Source organism: Ochlerotatus camptorhynchus, unplaced genomic scaffold (assembly GCF_037179485.1).
Source record: "Ochlerotatus camptorhynchus isolate MF236.1 unplaced genomic scaffold, CSIRO-AGI_Acam_v1.1 ptg000144l, whole genome shotgun sequence".
NCBI classification, from domain to species: domain Eukaryota; kingdom Metazoa; phylum Arthropoda; class Insecta; order Diptera; family Culicidae; genus Ochlerotatus; species Ochlerotatus camptorhynchus.
This window is the reverse complement of record NW_027040634.1, coordinates 933,082-959,193: the sequence shown is the minus strand read 5'-3', so window position 1 is coordinate 959,193 and position 26,112 is coordinate 933,082. Positions and strand designations below refer to the sequence as shown.

The 26,112-nt window shown below is 39.2% G+C and overlaps 3 protein-coding genes across 4 annotated transcripts in view; 1 reads left to right on the top strand and 2 right to left on the bottom strand.

Annotated features, from left to right (window-relative positions):
• Positions 1 to 26,112, bottom strand: part of IKKbeta (I-kappaB kinase beta) — a 526,241-nt gene that overhangs the window by 30,055 nt on the left and 470,074 nt on the right. The window lies entirely within an intron of this gene.
• On the top strand, positions 990 to 2,333 carry LOC135700864 (secretion-regulating guanine nucleotide exchange factor). The gene is made up of 3 exons (XM_065221520.1): positions 990 to 1,059; positions 1,140 to 2,092; positions 2,161 to 2,333. The coding sequence occupies exons 1-3, from the start codon at positions 1,048 to 1,050 to the stop codon at positions 2,246 to 2,248; spliced, it is 1,053 nt and encodes a 350-aa protein (XP_065077592.1). The 5' UTR covers positions 990 to 1,047; the 3' UTR covers positions 2,249 to 2,333.
• Positions 14,761 to 25,909, bottom strand: Tsp29Fa (Tetraspanin 29Fa). Of its 2 annotated transcripts, none has more exons than XM_065221573.1 (7): positions 25,816 to 25,909; positions 15,944 to 16,032; positions 15,674 to 15,862; positions 15,429 to 15,605; positions 15,262 to 15,364; positions 15,049 to 15,191; positions 14,761 to 14,986 (listed from the first exon to the last, which is right to left on the bottom strand). In XM_065221573.1, exons 2-7 carry the CDS (start codon positions 16,007 to 16,009, stop codon positions 14,915 to 14,917), a joined length of 750 nt encoding a protein of 249 aa, XP_065077645.1. In that variant the 5' UTR covers positions 16,010 to 16,032; positions 25,816 to 25,909; the 3' UTR covers positions 14,761 to 14,914. The 2 variants fall into 2 exon arrangements, with proteins under 2 accessions (XP_065077645.1, XP_065077644.1); XM_065221572.1 differs by lacking the exon at positions 25,816 to 25,909 and adding an exon at positions 25,342 to 25,560.

Sequence of the window (26,112 nt, the reverse complement as noted above, 5' to 3'; positions counted from 1 at the left end):
GTGGTGTTTATGTGAATAAAATTGAAAACTGACAGTGGTTATGGCAGAGTGCTTCCCGGTCGACCAGAAAACTTCGAGAAACTGAACGGCTTGCTTGACAATTTGTGTGCATGCAGAAGGGATAAGTTGAGAATAGAAAGAATAGATAGGATGGATTGAAATTTTGTTCACGTTGAAAATTTTATGAGAGGTTTTGGTAAAAATGGGATAATCCTGAAGTGTCGTTCCCCCTGGCACTCACTAATCTTTCAATAGTACGCCTCGTGTAAATCGGAGATTATACAATTTATTATTATTATTATTTATCTTTATTAAGGAGGCTTTCAGCCTTGGGCTGGTTCGCCTCCAAATTATGCAATTTACTCACAAGTAACTTATTGGGCTGATCTATATATCGTTGGATCAAATCTCTCGTTACTTTTCAGACAACAATAACGAGTGCAAGAGAGAGGCTCAACTCAAAATTAAGTTAAACGAACTCAAATTTCGGGTAGTATTTCTTCTCCGTGTAGCAAACCCAATTTTACAGTTGAGAAATTTTTAAAGTAATTTTCCATTGGCTTGCACATTAAAATCGATTGACTCCGCAGTACCAAAATTTTGTAGCTGTGAATAATAATTCATATGTTTTTACAATGAAAATATATATTCTTGATTTAAATGAACAAAATTCGATAATTACCCGATTGCTCCACCTCGGTAATCCAGCTCATTGCTCTTGACTCGCTCACGTAAACTAATTTGGCTATTTGAAAATTCACTCTCGATTTATAATTCATTTATACTCACCATCAAGCCCACCGCGATGAGCTGAAATATTTCAATGTTGTTGTTGTATGTCGATTATTTTGCTTCCTTCAGCGGTTAACAAAAAATGTGTAAACCCAAGCAAAAACACTGTTGGATCGGTTGGAGGCACGGTGTTTATGTATACCGTGTGTTGGAGAACATAAGAAATTATTATTTTTGCCTAGTAGTAGGTAGTTAATAAGCTATTAACAGTGAACCTAATAAAGTAATAATTTTCAGTTTTATCAAGAGTGCATCATGTACTGCTGGGTAAGTCGACCAACGAAGCAAACCAGCAAAAATAAAATAAATTAATCGGCAATGGTAAATCACCTTCTACTTATTTCCAGGGCGCCAACAGTCACGGTCAGCTCGGTCTCGGTTTCAGCTCAGAAATGTGCGAATGTCCGCAACAGGTTGAGTCACTTCCTTTCGATCCACGCCAAATAGCCGCCATCAGTGCTGGTGGTGGTCATACGCTTATTACCTTGGACACAACGGGTGATGTGTACTGCTCCGGGTGGAACCATCGAGCCCAGCTAGGACTTGGCCATACCGAAGACGTTTGTCGATTCACGTTGGTAGGGAAGTATGGCTTTAGTTCGATTTCTTGCGGTTGGGATGTCTCCGGTGCTATCTCGAATGAACGCGATGTGTACCTGTGGGGATCGAATGTGTGGCATCAAGTGGGAAACCGTTGCGAGAAATATTTATCAGTACCGACGAAATTGGCACTGCCAAATGGCACAAAGGCGAAAAAGGTTTGCTTTGGGCTGAGGCATACTTGCATCCTAACGGAGGATGGTAAATTGCTGTTATTGGGAAAAACCAAATGGTTACAGAACGAGGATATACAACCGAGCGTGCACGGAGGCGTGGAATTTTATGAGATGGGATTTACGGAACCCATTACGAATGTTGCGAGTGGCGAAAATCATCTGGTTATTCAACTGGGACAAGGGCGAATTGTTTGCGTAGGGGATAATAAATTTGGACAATGTCCCAAGGAGAGCGAACTGAATCGGGACCAATGTCAGTTGGTGAAACAGTTGGAATCAGGGTGGTCTCATTCTGGTTATCTGGCGAACGACGGGCGAGTTTACCTTTGGGGAAGGAACAATTATAGGCAGCTGGGTGTGGCCACCGATGGGGATCACAGTGAGCCAGTGCTGTTGGATGTGGAGAGCAAGGTGGAGAAATTTTGTCTGGGTTCGCAACATGGGCTGGCGTTGGCAGTGGATGGTTTGTACACTTGGGGTTGGAACGAACACGGAAACTGCGGAACGGGAGGCGTGGAGAATGTGTAAGAATTATTGGCCTTTGCGCCGAAAGCGCATGAATGATTTATGATTTGATTTTCTCACTTTTCAGAACGTCACCGACTAGGATAGAAGCTTTAGTAAATATCAGGGAGATTGCCGCCGGTGCTGGATTTTGCTGGGCGTTGAAAAAAATGTGACAGTGATAGGTACCTACAAGTAAGTCCATACTGTTACTTCTAATTAAGGGTCTTATTGAGTCAAAATTTAAAAAATGCTTGATTTTCAACAGATACAAAAACTGAAAATATAATTGATTTTACATAATTGCAGTTAGGAGGCGTGTTGAAAAAATACGATGCCATAAAGAAGGTGGGTCCGAGTGAAGCCAAAATAGCACAGCAAATATTTGTTCTTAATAATCTACCTCGCATACTTCGTAATCGAGTGGTATTGTCTTTGGGTTTATGTCTTTATAAAAAGCATACAAAATTTAAAGGCCAGTCATTTAGTATAGGTAGAATACGTTTGAGTTCAAGGGCTACATATAAAAAGAGGAATGTTTCCACAATAAAGCAGTCAGTTACTAGAACGTGGGACACATCCATCGTTAAGAGTGCATAGTAGTTCAATGGGGGGAAAGTGCAGTGGTTCGAGGAAGAAGGTTAAGAAATTACCTGAATCCAGAATGCCAAGTCCTCGTCACAGTGGCGTCGAACAATACTACAGTGCCGACATCCAACATCTGCTGCCAAACGTTCAACAATCGCGACCTTTGTACAGATTCAGTAACCGCGATCAACACAACCGTGCTGATTTGAACGCGCGCATCGTCGATATCAGAGACGTGGAAGACGATTTGCGCATGGAAAGTATGTTTCTGAAGCAAAACAACAACATTCCACTTGGGCGATGCTCAACTCCGGACCCTTCGTACTGCTATCACTGTGATCACAAACATAGGGGTCGATGCTGCTTGTACTTGGGCGATAAGGAGGACGATATCAACCGTTACTCGGCCTGGACGCAGGATTTCGAGAAAACTCCAGTCAAACCTCAGAATGTAAAGTGCATACCGGAAGCAGTTTCCTACAATAGTACACCTTACTGGTTTCCACGGTATACCTGGGTTAAATCGAATCAGACTTCTGTGCACAAACCAACACCGAAGCCGTTCTTCCAACCATTTCAAAGTGCAACTACCTGGCAAGAGTTGCTGGATCCTAATCGACCAACATCGCTGACTCCGTACCAGCAGTACATTGTACAATTGCGTCAGTTGACCCAGGAGATGCCATCAACAACATCGTGTCAATTCGATCCATACAATCCGTACTGCGCACAGAGTGAACCACGGAACCACGGCATTACCTACATTCAGCAATTCAACAATCAGCACATCTACAACGGACCAGTATTCATGCAGCAAAACAACTATTCGCCCTACTTCAACCCCTATCCATACCCGTACCCATATGACACCTACCAAAGCCAGCAGCAGCGTACAATCGATGCCACTCCGCTAACCACTCCCATCGGTTACCACCCAGAACAACAGCCAAGCGCTTTGCATCCGCATTGCACTATGAAAACAACTCACCCACAACTGGACTCCCATTTCCCGGGGTACTCCGTGCCGAATCAACACCCGCCACTAAGCTACGCGAACCCAGCGGCGCAGGTACACTCCGATGGAGTGTCCTTTCCGCTTTGGATGCTGTTCAGCTACAATCAAACTAAAAGCAACGGCGATGGCGGCAACGGGCGGAAGAGATGCGCCCGCCGACTGTACGAACCGGATGTGGATCATAACTGCAATGTCTATCACCATGCACCATCATCAAATGGTTGTGACATGCCGCTTCAAATGGAAGTTGACGGCAATGATAAGGACACGGACGACTGTCCGATGCAACATCTGACTGGCAACCCAAAGGATTGGAATCAATTTTGAGGGCAGCGTGACAGCGGCAGTATTTGTACAGGAGTAAAACGGGCTGGTTTTTGCATGGGACCATGTATAGATGAGGCAGCATATTTTTGACCAATGTTAGATTGTAATTCCCTTTTATTGCATGTAGTCGTTTACATCTTCTACAGAACAGGTGATCGTCACGCTTCTTCCTCTAAAATGTTGCTTCATTTCATGGTGAATAAAAATAGCAAGAATAAGCTGATTCTATAATTAGTGGGTCTTTTGTCTCGTACCTATCTATAGCTTTTTAAAAATTAGGTGTATTTTTTAAACTCGAAACTACCTACCAGAATCATAGACCGTTACTTCGATTATTGAATCATAGTAGAATTATTGCCTATTATAAAAATACTGCTTGAAAACCCAATTACGTACCTAAGTATTTAGCTGCGAAATTAAAAAAGATGTTCTATTTACAGTGCTTAAATTGTTAGCAATATATTTCAATTGTACATAAATTACCCATGTTCTTTGCTAGTTCTAACATACCGAAAGTCAATTTATTCCACAGTAAACATATACCACCGATGAATGTGTCTCGATTGTCGGGTTACATTTAATCCACAGTTAAAAATGACAGTTTGAAAGTTAATTTCCATCTTCGAAAATCCCTCATCTGCGGTTGACGAATTCTAAAACCTTTTACCTTTGCCAGACATGATTGTAGCATAGAGGTAACTGTAGTGCCGTTGTGCCATAGAGGTAACTCTAAGACCAGAAGGTTTATTTGTTTATCTGTTATGTTTGCATCAACAGACTAGAAATAGTCCCAATGACGTGTTGTAAAAAAAGTACAGATTATACAGACTACATATACTGTTACAAACGAAAATAACTTGGAAAGAATTGTCAGGTTTCAAAAAATGTATATGTCTTAAATTTTAGACTTAGCTGTTGGGCGTCAAGCGCCTTCAGTCAGCAAAAAAGCCAGAGAATCTTCGGCGAATGGCCCCATTATTGTTGTTTGGGCTCCAGACTGCAGAGCAGTATTCCAACGTAAATCGTACGAGAGAGCAATAGAGCGATTTCAAGCAGTAAATGTTTGTGAAGTTCTTAGTAATATTGAAGACAAAACCAAGAGTTCTGGACGCAGTCCGCATCGTGCTCTCTTGCCGTGCGGATCTATTTGCTTTTTGCTTAAGGAAGTGTTACTACTACCTAAAGCTACAACAAATTTAAACAGCACTTTTCAGTGCTCAACCTGTAAAAAATTTCTACCTTGTTCAACTCCTCTTATTCCTCTTCGATCCTTGTTTGGACCCTACCCGAGGTAATCCTTCTTGGATATCGATTTGGAAAATTCCTCTTCGATTCTTCAGATTCTTATAGTAATCTGCTTGGAAGTCGATTTGGATAAAACATTTACTGCCGCCATGGCGCCTAAACGCAAAAGAAAGGGGCAAACTCTTGACCCCCCTTCTGAAGAAATTAATTTGAGTAATCAATTTGATTTGCTAACGGATGATGAGAATGATCCATCATCCAAGAAAAATTCTAGTAAACTTTCCCGGCTTAATGCCAAGAAGGAAAAGATTCCCCCTATTGTGATAACCACTACCGATTTCCATGCTCTTCGCATGGAACTTTTGAATTTCGTGAAAGTTATGTTTTCACTACAAATTGGACGTCGGGGTGAATGCCGTGTATTGGCTGAAACCTTGGACGGATTTAAATGTCTTCTCAAGTATCTTACTGAGAAGAAGCACAAATTTTTTACTTACGACACCAAAACTGAACGTGTGTTCAAGGTTGTCATGAAAGGACTGCCCAGTGGTGAATCCCTGGATCAGATCAAAGATGAACTGGCAAAATTACTTGGAGTTGTGCCACTCCAAGTAATCAAAATGAAAATGAAATCCCGTCCTGGCGATTCGCGCAACGGGATTTCTAATGATTTTTATTTAGTTCACTTCAAGTCTAGTGAACTAAACAACCTTAAGGCCTTAGAAAAAGCTAGCCTTATGCTCCATGTCCGAGTGAAGTGGGAACACTTCAGGAAGACTGGAGGAAATTTCCAAAACCTCACTCAGTACCGTAAGTGCCAGGGATGGGGTCACGGAACTAAAAATTGCTACATGCCAGCTAAATGCATGAATTGTGGTGATTCCTCTCACGCAAAGGACGACTGTCCTGTGAAGGAAGATCCTAAGAAATTTAAATGTTCAAATTGTGGTGAAAACCACAAATCCAATTTTTGGGAATGTAAGACTCGCAAAGCGATCCTACAATCTCGTTCTAACCGACAGGTAGGAAACGCTCCACGTTTCCGAACGGGTACAAATTCCTCTGCTGTTAACAACGGTCAGCGAGGAACAAATTCTACATTCGTACCCGTAGGTACAAATATCACCCCTGCTTCAAATGTTTCATCTGTACCTACTCCCCTCGCTGCTAACAATGTTCAGCGAGTTAATGGAGCTACCTATGCTGCTATTGCAACGGGTAGAAATCAAAATACTAACCAACGTTCTAATGGAAATTTTGACAATTTTGACTTAGGAAGCATTACTGCCCCCAAAATGGAATTTTTACAGAATTCATTAATTGACATGATTTCTGATATGCTTAAATCTAACTCCATGTTTGATGCTATTCAAACTGGAGTAAAATTTGCAAATAATATTGTCATGACTTTAAAATTCAGTAATGGATTTTAAAGCATTAAATATTGTAAATTGGAATGCTCGATCTCTTAAAGATAATGAAGACGAGCTATTTAACTTTTTAAGAGTTCATAACGTGCATATTGCCGTTATAACTGAAACGTTCCTTAAACCTGCCCATAAGGTTAAGAAGGACGCAAATTACTTGATTTATAGAAATGATCGTCTTGATGGACCCTGTGGTGGCGTTGCCATCATTATTCATAGACGAATCAAACATAAAATTCTTTCTTCATTTGAAACCAAAGTTTTTGAAACTTTGGGGGTTTCTGTTGAAACAAAATTTGGACAACTTACGTTTATAGCTGCCTATTTGCCATTCCAATGCGTAGGCCAGCAAAAGAATTTTCTCAAGGGTGACCTCCAGAAACTTACCCGTCATAGGTCTAAATTCTTCATTATTGGTGATTTTAATGCAAAACACCGCTCATGGAATAATGCTCAAAGCAATTCCAATGGTAATATTCTGTTTGATGATTGTTCTGCAGGTTATTACACTATTCAATATCCAAACAGCCCAACATGCTTTTCTTCTGCAAGAAATCCCTCCACTATTGATTTGGTCTTAACTGATTCATGTCAACTTTGTGGCCAATTGGTTACCCATGCTGACTTCGGTTCTGATCACCTTCCAGTAACTTTTGAAATATCCCAAGAAATAATTTGTAATCCCAACAGCTCTACTTTCAATTACCATAGAGCTGATTGGGAGCAGTATCGAACATTTATGGAATATAACTTCGATCCAAACATTCCTTTGCAAACCAAAGATGAAATTAATTATGCTCTTGAATCTCTGACTACTTCTATAGTTGAAGCAAGAGCTGCCTCAGTACCAAAATGCGAGGTTAAATTCGATTCAATTATAATAGACGATGATCTTCAGCTCTTGATCCGTCTTAAAAATGTCCGTAGGAGACAATATCAAAGAACACGCGATCCTGCCATGAAAGTTATCTGGCGGGATTTGCAAAAACAAATTAAAAAGCGATTCTCTGCCCTGAGGAACAAAACTTTTGAAAATAATATTTCTAAATTAGACCCGAGTTCCAAACCCTTTTGGAAACTCACAAAAATTTTGAAAAAACCTCAAAAGCCTATTCCAGCGCTTAAAGAAGGTGGTAAAATTTTGATAACAAATTTGGAAAAAGCTCAGAAACTTGCTAAGCAATTCGAGAGTTCCCATAATTTCAGTTTGGGTCTTACTAGTCCTATTGAGAATCAGGTTGCTCGGGATTTTCTGAATATTTTCTCTCGGGAGAATATTTTTGATGATTCCTGGGGGACTGATTTGGACGAAGTAAGGTCTATAACTAAAAATTTTCAAAATATGAAAGCTCCAGGTGATGATGGAATTTTCTATATCCTCATCAAAAAACTCCCAGAGAGTACCTTGTCTTTCTTGGTAAAATTATTTAACAGATGTTTCCATTTGGCATACTTTCCTGATAAATGGAAAAATGCAAAAGTTGTTCCAATTTTGAAGCCGGATAAAAATCCAGCTGAAGCTTCTAGCTACCGTCCAATAAGTTTGCTTTCTTCAATAAGTAAACTTTTTGAAAAGATAATTTTGAATAGAATGATGCTTCACATCAATACGAACTCAATTTTTGCAGATGAGCAGTTTGGATTTCGCCATGGGCATTCAACTACTCATCAACTCTTAAGAGTTAACAATTTAATTCGTTCAAACAAATCTGAAGGCCACTCAACTGGAGTTGCTCTTCTAGACATAGAAAAAGCATTCGACAGTGTTTGGCATGAAGGTTTGATTGCTAAATTGAAAAAGTTTAATTTTCCACTTTATATTATGAAATTAGTTCAAAATTATTTAACTGACAGAACTCTTCAAGTAAATTATCAAAATTCCAAATCTAATCGACTACCTGTTAGGGCAGGAGTTCCTCAGGGTAGCATTCTTGGGCCTATATTGTATAACATTTTCACTTCGGACCTCCCTGATTTGCCTCAGGGTTGCCACAAATCTTTGTTCGCTGATGACACAGGCATTTCCGCTAAAGGAAGAAGTCTTCGTGTTATTTGCAGCAGACTGCAGAAAAGTTTAGATATTTTCTCTTCTTATTTACAAAAATGGAAGATTTCTCCCAACGCTTCCAAAACTCAACTTATAATATTTCCACATAAGCCTAGAGCTTCGTTTTTGAAACCTAGTAGTAGTCACATAGTCACTATGAACGGAGTTCCAATTTCCTGGTCAAACCAAGTGAAATATCTTGGATTAATACTTGACCAAAAATTAACTTTTAAAGATCACATTGAGGGCATTCAAGCCAAATGTAACAAATATATTAAATGTTTGTATCCTCTTATAAACAGGAAATCCAAACTTTGCCTGACGAATAAACTTCTAATATTTAAACAAGTTTTTAGACCGGCCATGCTTTACGCTGTGCCAATATGGTCTAGTTGCTGCACTACCAGGAAAAAAGCACTTCAAAGGATTCAGAACAAAATTCTGAAAATGATTTTGAAGTTGCCTCCCTGGTACAGTACAACCGAAGTACATAGAATTTCGAATGTTGAGACTTTAGCTCAAATGTCCAACAAAATAATTAATAATTTCAGGCAAAAATCGTTGCAATCCTCAATTGCAACGATTAATTCCCTTTATACTTAGATAAGATTTAGTTTTAGTGTTTAGTTTTAAGATATCAATTGTTATACTGACATGCAGGTTAAAAAACCTGTTTAAAATACTGAATTGCCAAGACATGAACAATGTAAAAACACTTAGATATATATCATAACAATTAAGGCTGGTACGTTACTGCAGTAACTGGAGCACCTAGGTTAAAATGAAATGTAATTTATTTTGAATTTGGAACAAATAAAGAGTTAAAAAAAAAAAAAAAAAAAAAAAAAAAAAAAAAAAAAAAAAAAAAAAAAAAGAGTTCTGGACGCTTTGTCGACGACATACGATATATGGTGTGGTTCTGTAGGACGAAGAAAATCCAATGGCGTTTCAATGCGTTTGGACGGAATTGAAACTCGTAGGACGAATTTGGAATCAAGATACAGTGTTAGATTTTAAACAATTTTTTTTTATTTAATTAAATCTTCAACATAATGTTGTACATATATTTTCTAGGCTAGGTGTCGAATTCTATGTCTGTAAGTAGACTTACTAATGTTAAAATCATATACATCAAACGTTTCATTAAACACACGACAGCACAAAGTCCACGGTTCGTTGCATCCATAGTTGGTCCGATGGGTAGGTTGCCACAGAAGCGTGTAACCAACAATCAATACGAAACTAACGATTTTAAATTGGCTCACCACTTTAGTAGCCTATTGGTCCCAAGCAAACGATTAACGTACCCTATTCTAGTTGAAATTCTATTACCACACTATGTTTGTTTTGATTCGCTATGAAAGTTTGACAGATAACATCAGGGGTGTGTGGATTCATGCAGAACATGCAGGGGTGAGTGAAATAGCTTGGGACTGCTTGGGACCGTTGTTCTGGTACTGAGTGAGCCAAAAATAATAATGATTTTCTTCGGGACCCAGTGGTCTTAGAGTTACCTCTATGGTAGAACTCTTTGAGGAGCATTGATGTAGATTTGGCTCACAAGAGAGTTGCAATCCACGTCACCGTTAAGCAATCCAAACACGAAGACGTGTCCAGGTCAATCAGCCTGCACCGTTCATCGTAAGGCGGCAAATTTACCGAATCGTTCCAGGGCAGAACACGTAAAGCGTATCTTACGAAGTTTCGCTGAATGGCTTCGATTCTGTTAGCTTGAATAGCGTGAAAGGGTGCCCACACAACAACAGCATACTCTAGAAGACTGCGGACGAGAGCACAGTATAGTGATTTCAGCGCGTAGATGTCCTGGAATGCGTTTGTGTTTCGTTTCAAGAAACCTAATGTGGCGAATGCTTTAGCAGTTATCATGGAGATGTGCGCATTGAATCTGACTTTAGAGTCGATGATAACACCCAAATCCTTAACTGAAGAAACGAAGAGCAAACTACTGAGTCCTATCCTATAGTCATGTTGTAAGGGCTCGCGTGAACGGCTAAAAGATATTGCGTAGAATTTTGTGACATTAACCTGCATACCGTTCAATGTACACCAGCGCAAAAGGGAATCAATATCCTTCTGGAGTGCGCAAAAGTCAAGTCTTGACTTAATTGTACGAAAGATCTTTAAGTCATCGGCGAACATAAGTCTCGAAGAACACAGTCGACTACACAGATCGTTCACGAACAGGATGAAAATTAAAGGCCCCAAATGGCTACCTTGGGGAACACCAGAGGATATCTCGAAACTAGGCGAATATTAACAATGCTCACATAGGCTGAGCGGTCAGTTCGTGGCCCAATTAGGTAATCCCATACACCTCATTTTGTCCACTGCAAGCACATGTGGAACCCTATCGAACGTCTTACTGAAGTCCACGTAGATCTCATCAACTTGTAGTCGTTTTTCAATGGAGTTGATCAGCGAGTTGACAAACATCATTAAGTTGGTTGTTGTTGAGCGTTTCCTCACAAAGCCGTGCTGATGTTCGGTAATTATTGGCCTAACCGCTTAATATACGACCTCATATACGATCTTCTCCAGAGCTTTTGGGAGGCAGCTTAGAATCGAAATTCCGCGATAATTTTCAACGTTGTGGATGTTTCCAGCTTTGTGAATAGGTGTGATGGACGCAACCTTCCACATTGTGGGGAAAACACCTATAACTAGCGAACGATTGAATATAATCGACACAGGTGAAGCGAGAGATGCAGAAAATTTCTTAATGAACGATGGCGGCAAACAGTCTGGGCCAGGGCCTTTAGAAGGATCTACAGATGAAAGAACTTTCATCACCTCTTCAACAGATACATCCAACTGCGGCAAATGCAAGTTGTAATGAGCTATGCTGCTCATCCAGTCACGACGATCATCCGGAGAATGAGCGGGAGAGGTAGTCGAAAAAACATCCTTGAAGAATTTGGCGAAGAGATCAGAAGCTTCTTCTGCGGAGTCAGCACGAGCTTCTTTATAGGACACATCGAGTGGTATACCGCCATTCCACCTAAGTTTCTTCACGTAGGTCCAAAAAGACGATGGATCCCGCTTTGCCTCCGACTCAATGTGCAATACATATTGATGGAAAACTGTGTTCAACCGGCTGGTGTAGTGCTCCTCCACGTCGTGAAGTAATCGCCTGTTTTGCTCAGTCCGTTGTTTGAAAAGACGTTTCCTTGCTTTCCGTAACCTGTTTCGGAGGTTCCTAAGTTCCGTTTCGGTTGTGCTTAGTAGGACGGAAATTAGATCAAAAACCCTACGTCGCGTTTGCTTCCCTTTTTATGAACAGGAAACATATCCGCAGTCTTCCAGCAAGACGGAAAGATGCCGCTGGAATATGCGGCGCAGTGGATCTAAAAAACAAGTTATGTTCTTTTTAAGAATAATCGACGGAACACCATCGGGTCCAGCCTTAGCTCAAGTCTTAAGTTTAGATGCTGCTCTAGAAATCGTATATGTAGTGGCTTCGACCATGCTGTGCGTTTGGTTGACCAAAGGAACATTACTGGCCGCGGAAGTAATGAGATTAGCGTAGCGTTGCTAGCAAATTTGGCTGATAACAGGTTGCAAATGTCTTGTTGATTGCCAGCAGTTTCACCATTAGAAATCAAGGAAGAGGGTAAGCCGAATTCCCCCTGCGTTGCTCATTTACGAAGTTCCAGAAGGATTTCGGGTGTGATTTTAGCCGCCGTTGAATCCTCCTTTGATAGCGTTGAAAACAGACGACTTCAGTGTTCACTCGGCTGTCGACAAAAGCAGGCCACTCTCCTCCAGGTGTGGTCCTCCTCATTGTTCTTCATCATCAGTTCTTTCGGTCGATGCGTCGTCGACTTTGGAAATCAACCGTTTCGTGATGAGTGTGTGAGTGCTGACCACGTTTTGCGTCCATTGCTGCAATGGACGCGCTCTGACCCTCGTTGGCGTACAACAATTTGCAATACAATGAAGCTACTAGAAGCGGCTCCAGTTCTGATGGAGGAGGCTTTTTTGATAGCGGAAGATAAAGTATTTATTGTGTTGTACTTTTTGACTATAGTTTTAAGATGTATTGTATAGTGACCAAGAATCCTCGGCTCGGTAAAGTTAATTCGGTTGAGCCTTATCAAATAAATTAATAAACAAAAAAAAAACAGACGACTTAACCGCTTATACCAGGGAAGTGGCACCCCTATCTCTACTAATAACAAGTAGCCGTAACGAGCATAACCGCGGGCCCACGCTTGGGCCTAGCTTTGATTCCTTTGTATTAACTTTTTATGCTGCCTACGAAAAGATGGCTGCGTGCCAGTCCCTTGGCTTACACTCTAAAAAATCTTCACGTCCGATTTACGTGAAATATCACGTACCTGATCTGTATACAGAAAATCTCAAATGTTACGTGATGTTAGTAACTTTGACCTGCATTGCATGTCATGTCCACTAAAAATGTTGGTGAAATCGACCGCATATTCACGTAAACAGATTTCGTGTATTTGTGTTTGTGTGTTTGGGACTTCGATATTTCCGCAAAACGGGATTTACGTGATTTTCAGGTACGCAAACAAAATCAATATGGCGTCACCGAGCGTGGTGGAAGAACACTTCAAAGATTCAAAACTTTCCAGCAGCTTGCTGCAAATATTGGACGGTAATTTGATTCTTTTACATTAATTGATTTATGATTATATGTCGCATTTTTCTAGTTTTATAAATTCAGCGGCAAACAGTTGTTACAATTTTGTCAGAATTAAAAAATAACTCATACACGTTTCTACTTAATAATAATCATTTACATCATATTTACAATTTTATGAGTAGATATAAGCATTAATTTCAACACGTGGATTTTATATCTGCCCGATACAAATGCATAATATTGACTGCTTTTGTATATACGTTCCATTATTATCATTCAAAATTCACGTACAAATTACGTGAAAAGCATTTTAAACAAAACGGAATGTTACGTAAAAGTTACCAGTTGTCCAGTAGTTTTCACTCCGATTTCACGTAAGCAGTATGTGAAAATCAGGTCTTATTTACCTGACTAATCACGTAGATAATCGAAGCAGGATTTTGATCGGCTACGTGTAATTCCGGTTAAAGTTACGTGAAAAATAGGGTGGACGAAAACCTCCTATGTTTTCACGTAAATCGGACGTGAAGATTTTTCAGAGTGTAGCATTTCAGCGGCAGTGTGCGGAGTTTGGTAAATCTTCTGATAGCAGCCTTCTTAGTTCTTTTCAACGAGCGAAGATCTTTCGTCATCCACGGGACGCGAGAGTCGATATGGATGATCTTTTTGGAAACGTGTCTGTCAATGACATATGCCAAGACATGAGAAAAGGTTTGTGCAGCAATGTTGACGTCTACAGGATCTAGAATATGCTCCCAATCTAGGTTAGACAGCACATGGACAATACTGCGATGATGCACTTCCTTGACTAAAGGTTCGGTTGCCATGGAAAGGAAAGGAGCTGTATCACGAGCACTTACAAAGCAGAGAACCAGGGTGCGGTTGTTTTCATTCAACAGGCCATTGATTTGTGACATAATTGCGGTACTATAACCATAGAGGTAACTCTAAGACTAGTAGGTCCCGAAGAAACGTGCTCAACTTTTTGGCTCAGCTCTGGTACTATCTTCGGTCCCAAGCTAATCGATTCACCCCTCGAAACATAGGATAATCCACTAACCCCTCATTTTATCTGTCAAACTTTCATAGCGAATCAAAACAAACATAGTGTAGTACTAGAATGTCGACTAGGATGGGGTAGCATGCGCCTCCATTGATTTATAGCGACTGATTTGTTCTTGCTATTGTAAGACGAGCTGCATTGATTTATTCAAACAGCTATAAATACTCACCGCAATCGAAGCGAAATCGGCAAATATGCTAGCGATTATGTGTTTGTAGATTGTCGCTTATTATTATATTACAAAGCAACTTTGTAGGAGATCCGATGTTGTAGATGTTTTGATTTCGTCAGCTAGCTGTAGATTGTGATAATTTTCTACGGCCATTTTATACATTTACGATTTTGTTAGCAGATGGCAAAGCAAACTGTATTTCTTGTACACAGTATATACTAAATATTCTCTGTAGGATCACAATGTTTTCATTCTTTATTCACAACGCGTGTTCTGTTAATAAACAAACTCAAATACTCACTTCCACGCGCCGGTCTTCGCATAAGCTGATCTAGAATCCTGTATGGCCTTGTTGCATTTTGATTTGCTTCGATAGGTAACATGCAAACAGAATGCCGAAGAACTGAAACGAAAACATAAGCGTTACCACTACAGTGAGTTCGCGAATTCAGGAAATGTTCTCACCTGTATCACCGCAACCGCAATACCGGTCGCCCCCAGGCTAACAGCATGCGACTTGATGAAGTTCCCAAACGATTTGACGCAACCAGTTGTGCGTAGAGTTTCCGGGTGGACGGGGTCGATACAGCTCACCGTTCCGATGGCACCTGTTGCGGAAAGATTTTTGTTTTAATTGCTATGAAGAACTCCTTTTCAAAATTCGGTATGGAAACCAACCCGTAGATGCGCGACAGCAGGTCATGGGGAGGAAAGTTTCATTAAACAGCTGGTTGTTGGTGATAGACCAATCCTTGGAACTGTTAACCCCACAGCAGTCGAACTGTGGAATATTTAAATTTTAAATGTTATTATTTTTCTTCCATAAATCGACATTCTGCACTTACATCAACTTGAATTTCATCCCAAATGATGGTGATCTCCTTGCTCGTGTTACCACCGTACTTGCTCATAGAGCTCTGCAATGTAGTGGATACCAGATTGTAAGTGTCGTTTCTCAGCACGTAGCCACTGATTCCGGCGGCCAGTTCCAGGATAAAGATAAACACCAACAAGATCGAGAACTACCGGGAAAAAATAAGTTCAAATTAAATCGAAAAATCATTCCTTTCCAAAATTAGTCAAATCTTACGGTCAGCGTCATGCAATAGTTTTCCTTGTAGGCTCCGCAGCATCCAAAGAATGCAATGACAAAGATGAAACTTCCAATCACGACCAAGAAAGTGGGCACGCTGAAGAACTGCGGATCGAGTATTTCTCTAAAGTTGTGATATGCACCTTGCACCGTTAGGCCAATGGCCATAATCGCGATACCGGTTATCTGAAACACACATTTAGAGAAGAAAAGGATCCCGAGATAAATGATTATTTGGGCGAGGCGGGGTCAGGCTTGTAATCTTACCACGAAGAGAAAATTGAATAGAAATAGAAGATATTTCACTAGGTTTGCACTGGTGTTGAGCGACATCTTGTCGGTTTGTGTTTGGTTTCCTGGAATGAGAAAACATTGTGAAACAAATGTGAGTAATCCAGGTCGTATAATATATACAGGTTATTTTCTTATCTGAAATTAGTGGTGGAAGCTCGCATTATCTTATCGAAGGTTCTTTGTGTGAATTTTGAATTTTGTTGTTCTTGAAAAAAAAAGTTGCTAGGAATTTGCTTAAAAATTTCAACATTTTGCATTAAGATTGTGCATTACTATTTTTTAGCATAAGAAGTTCTACATCAAGAACTTCTTATGCTCAAAAATAGTAATGCACAATCTTAATGCAAAATGTTGAAATGTTTAAGCAAATTCCTAGCAACTTTTTTTTTTCAAGAACAACATGGATACTCTACACGAAACGAAAATCAATTATTTTATTCATGTGTTTCACTTATACATTTTTGCCAAAACATCAACCTTATACATTCCATAAGACAAACCACATAGGTCCTATAAGAATGCATAAAAGGTATGTGTGACCGCTTATACATTTCATTTGACACATGATCTTCATTAACTTTTTGCAAGGCGTCTGCTTATTAGTTGACTTATACATTTTATGAATAATCAGCAATAGAAATTTGCCAAAAGGTATTAGGAGATTTCTATCCGTGTAGTACGATGAACATATTTCCTCCTATTCTGCGAGTCACGTGACTCTCTCTCTCTCACCGGTGAGGTGACCCTCCATTTGATTTGCACGGAGAGTCACCTCACCGGTGACAGAAAGTCACGTGACTCGCAGAATAAGGGCGATTACCAATCTTGCTGAAAAATGGTCAGTTTTTCTCAGAACGGTGTTCAAACATTATTATAAGGAAGGTTATGAATTGGGTTGTTAGTGGCCAAGAGCAATAAAGATGATTATTTTCCATTTAATTGCTGTTTTATTTAGCATTCCGCTAACAACCCAATTTCATTACTTCATTATGATGGCTACCAAGCCTTTGGGGATTTTCCTTATTAGAGAGTTGTATAGATTTTTCTCCTTTAGCTTACTTAAATCTTTGGTTTTTATTAGTTAGGTAGGTTCCGATTCAACACATTGTAGTTTCATTTTTATACCTATGATCTTGACTTTTTTTTACCTAGGGGATGAGTACTTAAGGGGGTTAGATTTTGATAAGTTCTTTAGTGGGAATGACACTGATGAGTCTTCATCAGTGTCATTCAGTCTTGCACATTGTGCAGTCTTGCACATTGTAGTCGAAATACGTATCTGTCATGGATACCAAAATTAATTAAGTGGAATTAAATGGAAGATACCTACATATTTCACATATAATGTGCAGTTTTTGCCAGTGTAATTCCCACTAAATACCTATTAAGTACTCATCCCCAATGTAAACATGTCAAGATCAGGTATAAAAATGAAACTATAATGTGCAGAATCAAAACCATGTTTTTTTATTTAAAAAAAAAGCAAAATAACGGAGTACATCATTTTCTGGGCATCACGATGGAACGTGACTAGGAAGGTACTAGTATCTGTCCCAATCAAGCACTAATCCGAAAAGTTCTGGTACGTTTCGGAATGGACGGCTGTAAACCTGCTAACACACCCGCAAAAGACCACTGAAGGATTCAACTATCCTTATCGAGAAGTGGTTTTAACAATTTTAAGAACGAAGATTTGACTGCAGACCATCAACTGAGTGGAAGTGAAGAGTTGGATCAAAGGAGCAGTTGATTTATGTAACAAATTGTTTACCCGCTATCAACAAATGAAGAACTTATTGCCAGTACAGAGAAAAATTAGCATTTGGCGTCAGATTATCAGCTTTAATAGCATGCTGTGGCTGTCAGTGCGTCGAATTATTTTCCCTGAAACGGAAATATCTAGTATTAAACCCGAGGGGGGCGACACATCGAAATCTCAATTTTAGATGCTTATAAAATCTCACACTAGCGAATCAATCTTCGAAAAATCTTCTTGCATTTCTCGCATTTACATGCATCGTGCATCATCTTTTTGCAGGAAATCTTCAGAATCGTCATCAATCTTCTTTCTATCTACTCAGCGTGCGAGCAGCTAGCCACAGCACAACACAATCTTTCCTGCAGCGTAGATAGAGTCGTCCCCCTCGATTAAACCAGACTTCCTACTGACCACACGTCTTTCTCTAGAAGAAATTTACATAATTGCACAATTGTCGCCTCGGCTGAGCTGGTCTCCATTTTATTTGCACGGAGAGTCACCTCACCCGAGGTGATAATTGTCACCTCACACGGCGCGCAGAATAGGCCTAACTTTCGTGTCTGTTTATCCAGAGCATTGAAATGAAGCTTATCAAAACAGTTAAGCTTTAGCACACTCAAACATGGTAGTTAAGAATGACAAAAACAAATAGTTGCTGCAGAAGCAGAAGTATCCTGCTATTTTTACCAATATGGAAAGACCAAGCAAAGCACGGAGGTCTCTTCGCACGGATGCCTAAGGTAACCGTCGTAAAGGTTATCTAACAAAGTTTCGCTAAACCTTTTCATGACGATGGCAGAGTGTGACATGATAAGAAGCCCGCACAAGAACGGGATATGCATTCTAGTGTGTAACTAGGTTTTCAGGTTTTCAAATTACAGTTGCTATTGATAAAAACCACGCATAGCAAAAGCTTTGGCGGCGGTAGTTCTCGCAAAATGCAGCACAAATGGCATGAAAATAAAATGGAAGTGTGTAATTGTCTGCATTTTTTCTTTACGACAAATTTAATAGGGCAGTCCTTACAATGGACTGTAAAAGCGTACAAACAAGAATATATAGTTTCGTATAATCTTCACGAGATAATTTTCTAGTGTCAGTGTATTGGAAAAAAATAACTTAGCTCGATTTTTACCAAACCTAGATAGAGCTGAAATTAGGGCGTAACAGCTTTTTTAATCAATGACTTCTCTCGATGATTTTTAGGAATTCAAGGCACGCCAACGCAAACCAACATAATTATCGGAAAGCGGAAGTCTTCACCTACCCGATGCCGGGCCGATGGTGATGTTGATTTGTGTGAGCGAGCCTTGACCTTCTAAAAATCACCAAGAGAAGTCATTGTTTACAAAAGCTGTTACGCCCTAATTCCAGCACTATCTAGAAACATAAACACGACAACATTATTTTTAAAAATATTGTGGCAGCGACATTTCAAAATTTGTTCATCTGTATCAATCTGTACTAGTCTATACTCATCAATCTGTAAAGTGGATCCTACACGTTATTTCAAAACTACCCAAATTTGGATAGTATTCATCCAGATCGGTCAAAACTGACCCACCCAAAAATGGGTAAACTATGTTGGGAGTAACAAGTTGACAACATCAACATTAATCTGATCGACTTTGCCCATTTGTCAACTTGTCAGTCCCAACATAGTTTACACATTTTTGGGTAGGTTCAGTTTTGACCGATCTGGGTGGATTCTACCCAAATTTGGGTAGTTTTGAAATAGCGCGTACATTTTTGCTTTTATTGTCAATAATCGTAAAATGAAACCTTAGTATGCTATATTGACGTCAAAACATCGGTATTGACAATAATTTTGTAGTCACATCCACCATATTATTGTTAATAATTCCCCTTCGCGTTAATATATTGATACCACAGACAACCAGACATAACTCTTAGAAAAAAAAATCTTCAAAAAATATAGTCAAGCGTATTTGGCAACCGGCGCATCCCTCGTTCATGCAATTTTTTCACTAGTTGCTTTTCCCTTGTTCTGTCAACGTGTCAGCTGTGTTGAATAAAAACAAAACAGATGGAAGTCAGTGACGTCGGTTCTATGAAATTTTCGGTAGATCTATTGATAAGTCCGAAATAATGTGTCAAACTGAATACATTTTTGAAATTTCAACCAAAAAACTATTATTTTGTATTTATTCTAGCGAGTTTCTGTGGGAGTCAAAACATGATCCGAGCAAAAAAGTAGTACTCGTAATAATGGTATATAATTCTGAATTTTATCGTGCTTTGTTTCGAAAATATCTTCCAAATAAACAAACATCATCCAGATCACCCGATTCGTCCACCGACTAAATCTATTGCCACTTAAAAATTAATTTCAGTCGGTGTATTAATCAGCAGATTAAATCGTTTTTCGTCTGGTGCTACACCGAGCAATCGGCCTATTTAATAGTTTTTCGTCGATGGATTTAGTCGGCCAACTTTGTCTGCTGTTTAATCGGCAGATGACTTTAAACCTTAACATGTTTTCTGTAATTTAACTGTCTTGAAGTAGCTTTTTATTTAGGAACAATGCATTACAAAATAATTTTATGCATTTTGTACAAGGTTCATCCATGCTGACAAGAAATTTGCATGAAATTACATTGAAATTAAATAATTTTGCAAACAATCAATGAAATTGTCAAGGGCTGTCACAGACTTATCACCGTCGGTTAGTGCTTATTCCTGCCACCAGGCGCGCAGGAGTTTAAGTTGGATTTCTCAATAGATTTGATTGAAATTTTCAGAAATACGAATTCGTTGGAGACATTCTCAGAAGCTCAGTCCTTTTGAAGGATTTGTTTTGATTGTTTAGTGTGAAGCAAACAATATGTATTCTGTATTCGTCAGATTAGTATTTGGTATAGTAATGACTCGATTTTGTCGGTCCCTCCGCGCATCAGACTTTTGTCATTAAATAATTTCATAAAATCTCAATTCTAAATCATTCTCATGCATCTACAAGATAGGTGTTTAAAGTATTCTTTGGTGCAATAAGACCACTGAAAAAGCCCTGGGTATTGTAGAACATTAGAAAAGTTTTTCAAAAAGGTGGCTGACAAAATCGGGTCATTACTGTATATGCCTTCAGTGGTATGCATTGGTCCTCGTATCATTCTCGAGAGCTGACATCTACTAAATTTACTTTAAAAGAACTGGCATCACTGATCAGTTCAAAATGTAGTGGATTGCTTAAAGGCCCACGCACATTAGATCCATAGAGGTAACTCTAAGACCACTGGGTCCCGAAGAAAATCATTATTATTTTTGGCTCACTCAGTACCAGAACAACGGTCCCAAGCAGTCCCAAGCTATTTCACTCACCCCTGCATGTTCTGCATGAATCCACACACCCCTGATGTTATCTGTCAAACTTTCATAGCGAATCAAAACAAACATAGTGTAGTGCTGGAATTTCGACTAGAATGGGGTACGCTTATAGATGTACTTGGGACCAATAGGCTGGTCAAGTAGTGAGCCAAATTAAAATCGTTAGTGTCCACCGGTTGGTATTACCAGTCCGGTCTAGAAATCTATTGGAAGTTGGACATTCTCTCAACTAACCTGGGAATAGAGTAGGTATCTTTGTGCTTGCCATACGATATATAAATTCATACCATTATTGTAGAAGGGCTTTATAGAACAAGGGCTCGCATTAGAATCGTCAAAATTCAAGAAGAAGAAAGTAACGATTTTCAATAAATGCAACCAGCTATTATCAAATTATAGTGTGTATGTCTACAAATTACACACTTTATTTTATTTGTCGAATATCGGCAATTTTTTTCCGAGATATGCCCAAAAAATAAATTTTAATATTACATCCAAGAGGATGCACTTCAATCATAGACGTAGCTCTAAGAATAGAAGGTCCCGAAATAACGTGGTAAACTTTTTGGCTCAGCTCTGGTATTCTCTTCGGTCCCAAGCTAATCGATTCACCCCTCGAAACATAGGAAAATCCCCTAACCCCTCATTTTATCTGTCAAACTTTCATAGCGAATCAAAACAAACATTGTGTAGTAGTAGAATTTCGACTAGAATGGGGTACGTTAATCGTTTGCTTGGGACCAATAGGCTAGTCAAGTAGTGAGACAATTTAAAATCGTTAGTTTCGTATTGATTGTTGGGTACGTTAATCGATTTGCTTGGGATCAATAGGCTAGTTAAGTAGTGAGCCAATTTTAAATCGTTAGTTTCCACCCGTTGGTTGAAGTGCATCTACTTTGATATGATATTAAAACTATTTTTTTGCTGTGCAGCCGAGCTCCCGGCTTACATATTTTGCCGAGATGCGCAACAAAAGTGACGTTTCGTTGTTGAGTCTCGGACTATGTTTTGCTGAATCTCAGCAAACACCCCACGTCATGTTTGCTGAGATAACAGTAAAATTTACGGTGTTGAATAAAAACAAAACAGATGGAAGTCAGTGACGTCGGTTCTATGAAATTTTCGGTAGATCTATTGATAAGTCCGAAATAATGTGTCAAACTGAATACATTTTTGAAATTTCAACCAAAAAACTATTATTTTGTATTTATTCTAGCGAGTTTCTGTGGGAGTCAAAACATGATCCGAGCAAAAAAGTAGTACTCGTAATAATGGTATATAATTCTGAATTTTATCGTGCTTTGTTTCGAAAATATCTTCCAAATAAACAAACATCATCCAGATCACCCGATTCGTCCACCGACTAAATCTATTGCCACTTAAAAATTAATTTCAGTCGGTGTATTAATCAGCAGATTAAATCGTTTTTCGTCTGGTGCTACACCGAGCAATCGGCCTATTTAATAGTTTTTCGTCGATGGATTTAGTCGGCCAACTTTGTCTGCTGTTTAATCGGCAGATGACTTTAAACCTTAACATGTTTTCTGTAATTTAACTGTCTTGAAGTAGCTTTTTATTTAGGAACAATGCATTACAAAATAATTTTATGCATTTTGTACAAGGTTCATCCATGCTGACAAGAAATTTGCATGAAATTACATTGAAATTAAATAATTTTGCAAACAATCAATGAAATTGTCAAGGGCTGTCACAGACTTATCACCGTCGGTTAGTGCTTATTCCTGCCACCAGGCGCGCAGGAGTTTAAGTTGGATTTCTCAATAGATTTGATTGAAATTTTCAGAAATACGAATTCGTTGGAGACATTCTCAGAAGCTCAGTCCTTTTGAAGGATTTGTTTTGATTGTTTAGTGTGAAGCAAACAATATGTATTCTGTATTCGTCAGATTAGTATTTGGTATAGTAATGACTCGATTTTGTCGGTCCCTCCGCGCATCAGACTTTTGTCATTAAATAATTTCATAAAATCTCAATTCTAAATCATTCTCATGCATCTACAAGATAGGTGTTTAAAGTATTCTTTGGTGCAATAAGACCACTGAAAAAGCCCTGGGTATTGTAGAACATTAGAAAAGTTTTTCAAAAAGGTGGCTGACAAAATCGGGTCATTACTGTATATGCCTTCAGTGGTATGCATTGGTCCTCGTATCATTCTCGAGAGCTGACATCTACTAAATTTACTTTAAAAGAACTGGCATCACTGATCAGTTCAAAATGTAGTGGATTGCTTAAAGGCCCACGCACATTAGATCCATAGAGGTAACTCTAAGACCACTGGGTCCCGAAGAAAATCATTATTATTTTTGGCTCACTCAGTACCAGAACAACGGTCCCAAGCAGTCCCAAGCTATTTCACTCACCCCTGCATGTTCTGCATGAATCCACACACCCCTGATGTTATCTGTCAAACTTTCATAGCGAATCAAAACAAACATAGTGTAGTGCTGGAATTTCGACTAGAATGGGGTACGCTTATAGATGTACTTGGGACCAATAGGCTGGTCAAGTAGTGAGCCAAATTAAAATCGTTAGTGTCCACCGGTTGGTATTACCAGTCCGGTCTAGAAATCTATTGGAAGTTGGACATTCTCTCAACTAACCTGGGAATAGAGTAGGTATCTTTGTGCTTGCCATACGATATATAAATTCATACCATTATTGTAGAAGGGCTTTATAGAACAAGGGCTCGCATTAGAATCGTCAAAATTCAAGAAGAAGAAAGTAACGATTTTCAATAAATGCAACCAGCTATTATCAAATTATAGTGTGTATGTCTACAAATTACACACTTTATTTTATTTGTCGAATATCGGCAATTTTTTTCCGAGATATGCCCAAAAAATAAATTTTAATATTACATCCAAGAGGATGCACTTCAATCATAGACGTAGCTCTAAGAATAGAAGGTCCCGAAATAACGTGGTAAACTTTTTGGCTCAGCTCTGGTATTCTCTTCGGTCCCAAGCTAATCGATTCACCCCTCGAAACATAGGAAAATCCCCTAACCCCTCATTTTATCTGTCAAACTTTCATAGCGAATCAAAACAAACATTGTGTAGTAGTAGAATTTCGACTAGAATGGGGTACGTTAATCGTTTGCTTGGGACCAATAGGCTAGTCAAGTAGTGAGACAATTTAAAATCGTTAGTTTCGTATTGATTGTTGGGTACGTTAATCGATTTGCTTGGGATCAATAGGCTAGTTAAGTAGTGAGCCAATTTTAAATCGTTAGTTTCCACCCGTTGGTTGAAGTGCATCTACTTTGATATGATATTAAAACTATTTTTTTGCTGTGCAGCCGAGCTCCCGGCTTACATATTTTGCCGAGATGCGCAACAAAAGTGACGTTTCGTTGTTGAGTCTCGGACTATGTTTTGCTGAATCTCAGCAAACACCCCACGTCATGTTTGCTGAGATAACAGTAAAATTTACTGCCGAGCACTCGGCTGTGCAAATCTCGGCAAGAAATTGTCGAGCTGGCGAAAACAAAACTAAGTGTGTATGAAATACTTTGCCTTGTTTTGCGATGATAACCAACCATATGTACCGCAATCCGAATGTACCGGTGACCCACAATATTCATATCTCAATCATATATCGAGAATAGATCCGACAGTCTCAAGCAAAGCTGATGCCAAACTTAGGTCTAGACGTTTCCGTAAGTACTCTTATGTAATGTAACAGTTTGTGGACAGCTCTACCACAGTAGCATGTCCATATCAATTTAGTCATACGTAAAATGAAACCATAGTATGCATTGTAGTGCCACTTGAAAACTACTACTTCTTCTTCTTCCTCGCATTTAAAGCTTATTGCTTATCGCATATTAGCTTATTGCATGCTCTCAACTACTCTACTACTAGATGCACTTCCACAGTTATTAATTGAGAGCTTTCGATGCTTGTACAATTTTTGTACTAGTATGGCATGTACAATCTACTCTATGCCCAGAGAAGTTGATACATTTTTAAACCCGAAAAATTCCTAGATTTTACCGGGAATCGAACCCAGCCGCCTCCAGCATGGTCTTGCTTTATAACTGCGCCTTTACAGACAGGGAGGCCAATTGAAAACTACTTTCGATCGAGTTCAAACTACCAATTATTTCTTATGGCATACGATCCAGATACTTGATTTCAATACATTCAGTGCACAGAATTCCAGTTTTAGCATGGAGTCATTTTTTATGCTTCTTAAACCACACAACCTTGCTGCGGTGCATACGCAGCACTCTTTTGACACTAACCGGTTCACGATTTATATGTCGAATCCGTTTGTTTCACCAGTTACCACACTATGTTTCTGGCTCTTTACTCTGGGCAAAGAAAAATGATCCACTATCTCTCACCGCGATGAATAATGACCTCGAACTAAATTTAACTTTCATTCCAGCAACACTGAATGGAGGTGATTGTTTCAATGATCGATTTCAAATTATTCTCGAACAAAACTGGCTACGTATCGATATCGATCATTTGTTCTGAAAGTCTTCAATCGAACGCGCACAAAGCGATGTGTAGTTTTGCCCCTTATCAGCCATCCATCTGTTTTTTTTTTGCAACACACATATACTTTTAAAAAATAAGAACATCACGGGTACGTGTAAATTATTCACAATGCGATGTGAAATGCGCACAATGCTTCCAATCATTTAGTGCGGGTGGTAACATGAACACAGTGATAATACGACGCTACTGCTTTAGAGCGGGTCAACATTTACCTTTTCCCGATAAAATAAGTCACGTACAATAACACTTCTACGACACAGGTGAACAAATAGTTGAAATGAACCTGTCTCGTCACGGCCTCTCCAATGGAGCGATAAAATACTACTGAACTCTCGGTAACATTGTGGTTCGATAGCACCTTACAGGGTTCGGACTGTGTCACTGTGAGCTGAGTACATGTATGCTCAACCGTCGACTGTGGTATTGATGTATGATTGGTCAGGATGTTGCTGTAGAATGTGTGTTTTTTCTATAGTTCTATCCTATGCAGGTATATCATTTCTTTTTTT